Source organism: Buceros rhinoceros, unplaced genomic scaffold, assembly GCF_000710305.1.
Source record: "Buceros rhinoceros silvestris isolate BGI_N320 unplaced genomic scaffold, ASM71030v1 scaffold23638, whole genome shotgun sequence".
Classification (NCBI taxonomy): domain Eukaryota; kingdom Metazoa; phylum Chordata; class Aves; order Bucerotiformes; family Bucerotidae; genus Buceros; species Buceros rhinoceros.
The window spans coordinates 6,062-14,894 of record NW_010427781.1 but is presented as its reverse complement, the minus strand read 5'-3'; the positions used below and the strand labels follow the sequence as shown (position 1 = coordinate 14,894).

General features: G+C 37.6%; 1 protein-coding gene across 1 annotated transcript in view; it reads right to left on the bottom strand.

Moving 5' to 3' along the window:
- Positions 1-7,667, bottom strand: part of LRPPRC (leucine-rich pentatricopeptide repeat containing) — a 29,669-nt gene extending 22,002 nt beyond the window's left edge. The window contains exons 1-10 of the mRNA XM_010142056.1: positions 7,469-7,667; positions 5,000-5,122; positions 4,156-4,277; positions 4,008-4,066; positions 3,183-3,269; positions 2,561-2,687; positions 1,334-1,478; positions 660-802; positions 269-374; positions 81-188 (exon numbers count right to left, since the gene is read on the bottom strand). Coding sequence (XP_010140358.1) covers positions 81-188; positions 269-374; positions 660-802; positions 1,334-1,478; positions 2,561-2,687; positions 3,183-3,269; positions 4,008-4,066; positions 4,156-4,277; positions 5,000-5,122; positions 7,469-7,664 — 1,216 coding nt within the window. The 5' untranslated portion in view covers positions 7,665-7,667. The remainder of the gene's footprint in view (positions 1-80; positions 189-268; positions 375-659; positions 803-1,333; positions 1,479-2,560; positions 2,688-3,182; positions 3,270-4,007; positions 4,067-4,155; positions 4,278-4,999; positions 5,123-7,468) is intronic.
- Between the last annotated feature and the right edge of the window lie 1,166 nt (positions 7,668-8,833).

The window sequence follows — 8,833 nt, the reverse complement described above, 5'->3', positions numbered from 1 at the left end:
AACCTCTCAGCAATGTCTGAATAAAGATCTGTGTGCTAGCTCTGCAGTGAAGCTGGAGGAGCATTCATCAGATCACTAACCTTGCAGATTCTTCTCCTTCTGGTATGCAGCTAGCAGCGGCCAGCAATAGTGAGGTCGAAGTGGCAAGCCTTCCTCTTTCATCATCTTCATCACATCAATGGCCAAGGCTGAAACCATTCACAAGGTAATTAAACAGTGACCAACTTCTGTAAACAAGCACACGTAAAGTAACTGAAGAGCAGAGTACCTGATCTCTTGGCCTCCAAAGCACAACGCAAAATAAAGGGTAACGGGGCCGAGTGCATTTTTGCTTCCTTTAACTCAGTGCAATATTGCTTCAGCTTGTTCAGGGGCTGCAGAGAAATTAAAAATTAATTTAATACATTTTTGTAATTCCTCAAATTGTTAAAAATGTCAGATTCTTCTAAAGTTTAGGAAATGGATATATATTACACATGGGAACCACAATTCCCTTGTGAATTTCAATTCACTACGGAAATTGGTATGAAACGCTAACATCCTTCTTTTGTTCTTTAAAAGATGTGCAAAGTACCATCTTCCACCTGCCCAGCGGCATCTAACTAAAGAAATATATTGTTATTGGTGTATTAAGAAAGAAGAATCACTGTTGTGCATACCGTATCACTATTTACACAATGTTGCAAGAAGAAGTTGCCCTGGTCCACATTATCACGTGAGAGATTATGAAAAGACTTCAAAATACGGAAACTTATATCTTCGAATCCATGCGTTATCAGCGTCAAACAGAGGTTCATTGCATCTAGCCATTGAAAAAACAGAGAACAACAACATTAAAAACGTGCATGTAACTATTTTCACGTTAAACAACTAAATTTGTGAAAGCTAGGAAAGTAAATGTTTTACAAGTACTTCAAACATGATTGTAGATAAACTGTCATGGTAGATTAAGAAGAATATAGTCGGTGTGTAGTGCCCCTTTTTAGGGTATTCACAAAATGCTGTCCCAACAGGAATTACAAGCGTTGTTTGAAGAAAGGACTCCACATTTCCTGCTTTCCTATAAAATCTGAATTAATTTTAGAAGCTAAAAAAATTGGTAGATTAATTTTTACACGTAAAAGTGGATAATATTTGAATTTTATGAAATGTGATCTAAAGCAGCACTAATAAATCTACATAATGGTAAAATATTATTTTCCCTAAGTATTCAAGAGAGGAGTACAAAATCACCTATTTTTGGTGACATTAGAATTGCTGAAAGATGAAAAAGAAAATACTTTCCCTCTCGACCCTGAGTAGCAAAACACTGCTGCAGGAACCAAGGACATACCTGGAATTAAGTCCCTTTCAAATCTTATGCGTTCTTTAATATCGTCAACATACTGAGGATATCCAGCCTTGGCAAGGCTAAAAATCACCTGCATCAAAACCCTATCCATAAGGTACCCTTCAGTCTTCTCAATCTCTTCTAGAGTCTGTAAACCAGAATAAATTTAACTTTTAGAAACTCCAAAGTGACTAAAAAACAGATACATTAAAATAGGGGAAAAAAATTCACAAAATTTTTTTTTCTTTTTTAAAACGTAAGTTTAGGTACATGGAATACAGTAGAAAGAATACCCAGAGAGGCCTCAAACACCTTCAGACTGCAAACAGAAAACAAGACAGATAAAAGGGATGTAACACAGTTTCTCTCTAATATCTAATAAGACGTGAAAACACCAGAATTATTCCCATTGTGAGATGACTTTCAAAAGAAATAACTTCGCAAAGGGAAGAACAATTAATCAACCTGTTTGTTAGCAACTGAAAGAAGGTTGGTTGATGAAGATTTGTTTAATTTTTTAAAAGTCACAGAACAGTATTATGTTTCCCACATCCTCTTCCTTTGTTTGCTCCTCTCCATGTCATATTAAACTCCAATTTTCTTTTCTCATTTGTTTCCACACATTTTTGATTAAAAAAGTAAGAAAGGATACTTGAAAAAAAAAAAACCAGCTACACAAAGGGCTGTAAATCCACAATTCATAAATACTTAAGTTGTTGGAATGAACTCTTAAAAAAATGCAGTTTTACTGGGGAGATTCTGTGCCTTCAATGGGAGCCAAAGAACAGCTCAGTGGGAATGGGCTAGTAAAGATTTACTTTATTTTTATGAACATGTGCACTATTTGCCTCTTTTAAAAACCCCTAAAATTATTAAATCACTCACTGGCAAACATATCTCCTCAGAGGGAAAGGTACCTATCAAAAGACAAATATTTTCAGATTTACTTTATTTTTATGAACATGTGCACTATTTGCCTCTTTTAAAAACCCCTAAAATTATTAAATCACTCACTGGCAAACATATCTCCTCAGAGGGAAAGGTACCTATCAAAAGACAAATATTTTCAATAAAGCATGAGACTGCTTTAAAAAAAAAATTAATTTCTGCAGTCTAGGAGGAACCAAGTTACAAAATTCACTCTTATTCCTCCTGCGTGGACAGAAAACATTCCAAACGACACCGAACAAATGATAGAACAAGCTGCATTTCAGTCCAGACTTGCAATACCTTTTTGATGCTGTCAACATCACCCTTCTCAGCATACACGTTCAGCAGCGACGAATAGGTGTCTGGACCTGGTTCAACACCAGCCATCCTCATCACTGAAAGGATATTTTCTGCGCTCTTCAGATCTCTAAAAGAGAATATATAATAATAAACATTACAAATACGAACATATAAATCATAATAATGTTTATTGTGACTTCTGCATTTCCTCATTAAATTAGAGTTGGAAACAAAGACTGCAACAAGCACAGAGAAATGTATTTTAACTAAGCAAATCCAGAAAGGTGAAAAGTGCAAATCTTTTAATTACAGTATTAAAATATTCTTTCAACTTCAGCAGTTGAAAAAGTTCAAAACTAAGTGCAGCAAATTCCTTTTGCAAACAGTGCAAAAGTACAGTAATTTATCTTGAAATTCAGCATTTTCAGACACAAGAAAAATCTACTTCCTTTGTTAAATAGCCCTGGTTTGCTTCAAAAACATAGAGAAGAGAGTCTTCTGCACATTGTTATTCAAAACCATCACACACAATCCTGCAGCATGTAATTTCTCTGTACAGTATCACTCTATATTGTAGTAAAACTAAAAGAAAACGAAAGAAAAAAGGTATTATCAACATTACCCTGATCTTGCGTGACCTTTCAAAAGGCTACTGAATACTGCCTCAGTGATTGGGAGGTCTTTGTTCTTCATAAATCCAAGAATCTGACTGCAAAACACAAGAATAGGAATGATTAGGTATTTTTTTTCCTTTGAAAAGATAAAATACTGAGCTATTGCTGCTCTGCTGGAAAGGTACCATATCCAACGAAACCAAACCCTGATGTCACCGAACAATTACATTTGGAGATGCTACGTAATAAGTTCGTAATTTGGTCATTTTTGTTTCAGATGAATTTTATTTGTCCCTTTGAAATACAAAGACACAAGGGTAGGGCTGGGGTTATCTTCCTTTTACTTATTTCTCATGCCCAGCAACCACACTGCTGCAACTTAACCTTGCTAAAATCAAGATGTTAGGCAGGTATCCAGAGAGCCCTGTGGAACGACATGACAAACCCCAGAATTTCTGCGATTTGATGCTTAACCCACTTTGTTCTCAAACACCTGTCGCAGCAGCCATTCCCTTACACGGGCAGGAAGCCTTCAGAACCTTGCACTTCTTCCCACTGCCTCTAGAAACCACAAAACAACTCATTTTCTGAGCACCTTGAATACAACTCAAGTTTAACACACTGGTCTATCACTTCAGTTTTACTTTGCTCATGTAGGTTCCAGCTGTCTCCAAGAAACTGCTCTTCAGTGCTTGGTTACAATATCCTTAAACCTCCTCTTTGCCTTGGTCAATTTGTAAGAGTTACAGTGAAATGAGTTTTAACATTAATGGCAGGGAATACAAGACACAGATTTTGTGGCAATCCCCTTAAACAGAGATGCACAAGAATACCTCGCTCCTTCAATGTCGCCCTCATTGCAGTAAGCAGCGATCAACCTCTGGTAGGTAACCTACAGAAAATCGGGAAGAGAAGTTAACCATTTCCACCAGTAAAAGGATACTGCTACTAAGAATGGAGCTGTCATAAAAGGGTACCCACTCGATTGGGCTGCACATTAGCTTCCTCCATTCTCGCCAAGAATTCCGTTGGAGAAAATTTGTGCTCGTTCTGAAGGTAGACTTTAAGCAAAGCATTGTAATGGCTTGTATCATACACAGCACCTGCGGAAATATTTCAGCCACAGTCAGTCAATGTAGAGTCTTTAAATTCAGCACCATTTGATAGATCTCTCAGGCAAATAATTTCGTAACAAATTTATTCTGTATTAACTTTATGTATGCTCAGACTGCTTCCTTTCATCCACCTTTGAAACATCAGGCATCTAGTTAACTGCACATGCGTTTATAAAAGGCTAAAACATAACAACAACCCAGTAAGATCAATGGTCGTGTGCTGTATTTACCTTATAATAGTAACACCAATGCTCTGCAGCTGTATTTACTTTATAGAATCAGCAATATTATTACCAAGAAGCAGTTCACCTACACAACCTCTATAGATAAATGACCAGTGAAACAAAAAAATCATCTGATAAAACAGCTGGTAGCACAAGGAATACTCAAGCCCACCAGATATCAAGGTAACATCTAACAGAAAAGTGAAATACATTCTTGCAATAATAAAAAATCAAGCAAAAGTCCAATTTAAGCATCTTTCAAAAAAAAGAAATCTGTAGCTTTATGAATACCCCTAGATGTCAGTATAACCCCCAGAATAGGAACCAGGTCTCACCTCAATAACAAAACCCAGCGTTCATTCGGTGATGCATATTCGCTGTTACACCCTAATATTTAAACACTATTAAAACCCATTCGGTCTTCTGTTACAAAACGTAACTAGAGCACAGAGCTGTTCTGGCAAACAGCAAACAAAACCAACCTACCCAGTTCCTTCATCTTGTCCCATATCATATGGGCTAGTTCTGTTCTTTCAGGTGCCAATACCTCTGGCAAAAGAGAACCACAGCTTCGCAACAAAAGCAAGGTCTGGTTACTCCCTGGGCACTCTGCAAGCAGAAAACAATCACAAATATCTTTATAAATAACGATCCACTTAGTATTAGAAAAAAGATTTGAGACTGACCCAGTATGTCTTGGAGAACCTTCTGCAAGAGTGAAGATTTTTACTGAATGGGATACCCAAATGACTGAACAATGACACCATTATGTGCTATCATGAAAAATATTCATAAAACATCCCATTTAATAAGGTGCTCAACAGAGCAGACATTTTAAAAAGGACAACAAAAATACCCAGCAGAGTTGATTTAGTATGTTATTGCCCGACCCAAGATCCATACGTCATTTCATCCTAACAGGGACACAACTTCCTGTCAAATCTCAAAAAAAGGGACAACACTTCACATCAGTGCCATACGATTCCAAAACTGGTGTTCAGAGACATTCCACATTTCCATGTCCATTTCCACTCCTGCCCATGCTCAAAATAAAATAAATGAGATCATTTACATCTAGAGAAAAGTGAAGGAAACTGCAAGACTGTCCATCTGCTCCGACTTCAGCACTAGCCCCAGAGTGCCCAAAAAATAACTGTAAACTCATCTATCTTCCTTGGATTTAACCACTACTCCTGAGGCAAAGTATGGCAGAGCTGCAGAATCTCTCACAAATTACCCAAATTTTTTTCAATCACATCTTTATATGCAAACCCAGCAACTTCTAACAAAAAGGAGAGTTTCTTCAGAAACCAGCATACTGCAAAGAGGAAAAAAGGCAAAAAAAATGTTGTCTATTCCTTTGCTATCACAGGGAAAGGTGCGTTACAGAAGTAATTGCATCTAGCAAAGGCATAAATGATGAAAAAAATTGTTAGGTTTTCTGTCTCAGAGACATACATGCAGACTTGAAAGATTCAGCCTTCCAAAATGACTTGAAGTCTAAAGCATCACTAATGCTTTCTAAATTACTTCCGAATCATCATGCCGACACTCCAAAGTGGTGCACGGCCCAGCGCAGAGGAGGGAGCTGTTGCCAGTAAAGGTATCTCCAGCTGCCGCTGACCACTAAGTGTAATTTTTAATTAGGCAGAGGTGTATAAACAGCTATACAGTTATAAAATAATGGCAAAATAAAGTAAAAAAAAAAATCCTCAGCAGCTATGTACTGTCTAGAGTTAGGCGTTCTGGTACCGCTAAGGACCAGCAAATCTAGGATATCACATAACTACTGTAAACTATGTCTCCAGAGCGCAATCTACAGCAGAATAGTTACTTATACAGGGTAAATTCAGCTGGGAAGAAACACAGGCAGTAGAGGGGAAGGAAAATACGCAATAATAGGAAAACAAGAGAAACAAAATATGTGTTACTATGACTTCCTAAAAACTAACTCAAAGATCACAGAGAACTATGATTCGCAAATAAGCTTAGACATAGAATTCTTGCTCACCCATACTTGCAAATTGTAAGTTTATAGCTAAAAAAAGGCAAAGGAGTCAGAATCAGAATGAGTATTACAAGCAAAAAGAAAAAAGCCTAAGAATTTCAACAGGAAGAGATCATGACTCTAAGACTCAGCTTTTTAACAGCAAACCACAACTTGTAAAAGCACAATCCCAGGTGTACAAGCCAGGAACGGCCCAGAGCAATGCACAGCAAACTTTAAAACCAAACCAAAACAACACATGTTGTCGTTGATAAATATCGACAAAAGTATTTAGAGAGTATATTTAACCCCTGACCCATCCTGACTGGTAACACACCTCATCAATTCCAGTACCTGGTTTGCAAAATGTCAATACAGGCTGGTTATTCTTAGCCAAAGGGTATGGAACCTGTCAGAAGGAACAACGCCTCAGCTGCTGATTTTTGGTTTATTATTCAAATAAATAAAGCTTTCTTGTCCTGAATAACCATAGCGGCCTAGGAACGGAGAAACTTAGCGACCATCTCCACATTCCCCTGTAGAGTTCCATTTTAAAACAAATCACCTCTTAAGGACAGCATGGTTTATTACAGATCTTTTAAAAATATTCTGTGTAACATAGACAGATAGGACCCCTGTCAGAGCAGACAATACAGTTTTATGAGGAAGGTGTAACATTACCAGAGTAAAAATCCACAACAAGCAAGGCAGTATGAGAAGATTTCTTAAAAGCATGCTGACTTTTTACAAGACTTAAATTGCCAAAGACAAAAAAAACCCTGGAAAAGTAATCAAAGCCAAATAACATCTCCAAAGCACGTAAAGGCTGTTCATCAACATATGCAGCAGATTAAACACTCAAAAAAATATAAATCAGAACTCTTCCAACTAATCTCTTTGGTTTGATGAATTGTTTAATCATGGCTTGAAATTTAGCTTTTATTTGGTTTAAATTGGAAGCAACTTACCTGACTGGCACATTTCATGGAAGATTTTTAGTAGAAGGCTTTTAGGGATGCGGCCAGTTTTTCTGACTGAGTTATCCAGTCTATTCAATGCCCAGTCAAACTGCCAGGTCCGTCTGGTTGGAATTTCTGAACTTTGTTCTTCTTTAACACTCCCCTCCTGTTGAGGTGCAACTGTAAGGAACCTTACTTGGTACATGAAGTTTCTGCTTCAATGAAAACAAACAAAAAAATAGAGATTACAGTTTTGTAAAGCATTTTGCAACTACAATAGTCACAGAATGTCAAACAGATAACGCACTTCTTGCTGATGAACAATTTCTCAGAAACATTCCAAACTGATGTAAACAAGTAAACACAGGTGACTCCCTTCAGTGTCTTCCTCTGTAAAAAGATCCAGTCATACATACTTTCTCACAATGACATCTGTTTCTCTGAGATTTTCAGTTGGATTCACCTCATGAGTTAAAGGATTCAAATATTATTCCCACAAAAAAAAAAAACTTAAGTCACCCAAGTGCTATTAGCATCTATTGTCCCATTAGGGCTTCTCACAGAAGCTCTCACAAGCTTTGGAAAAATCTCTCCAAGAAGAGTCACAGAGATCTCTTTCAGTACACAGCACATCGAGGCAGCAAACCCTACCTTGCTTTTCTATTAAACAAAAACCAATGCAGTGGCCTGTGTTTTAGACAACAATGGCTTCAAGAACAACAGGATCGTTCCCCATTCTGCAGAATTTACATTAACGAGCATGAAGCAGCCATCTAGTGATGTGCAACAAACATCAACACTGGATTTGTTTAAATATTTATTATCTCAATATAAATTGTGACAACAAGAAACGTAACGAGAAAGTTGTTATTTCTAGCAGTAAGAGCCTGCCTTTTAAAAAAGAAAACAAGTTGATGTACATAAGAATAAGAAAATAGTATCTGAGCCACAGCAGAATTGTGAGCAGCCCATGCAGGTAGAATTATCATTCCACACAAGCGTTTTTTGGAAGTCTGTTTCAGTTGTCCTCACAACTGCATAAAACCACCAGACTATCCTCCTCTGAAGCCCTATACAAAGGAAGTAATACAGGTGGGATACCAAAAAGATGATTCAGCACCTTCTGAAATTGCCTTCCCTCATCTCTGGCTCTTGAGAGCTCTTTGGCTAAGTTTCTGGAAGGTCTCTAGACCAGTTCTTTCTAAACTAGCTGTTGTACTAGGAGTTGCTCCAGGACGCAGTAACGGCTGCACGTTCTGTTGAAACGGCAGCCTAAATGTGAGGAGTGCTGGCACCCACAGAAACAATCCTCTAGCCTGGGAGATCATCGAGACCAACTGTTAACCCAGCACTGCCAGGTCACCACTAAACCAT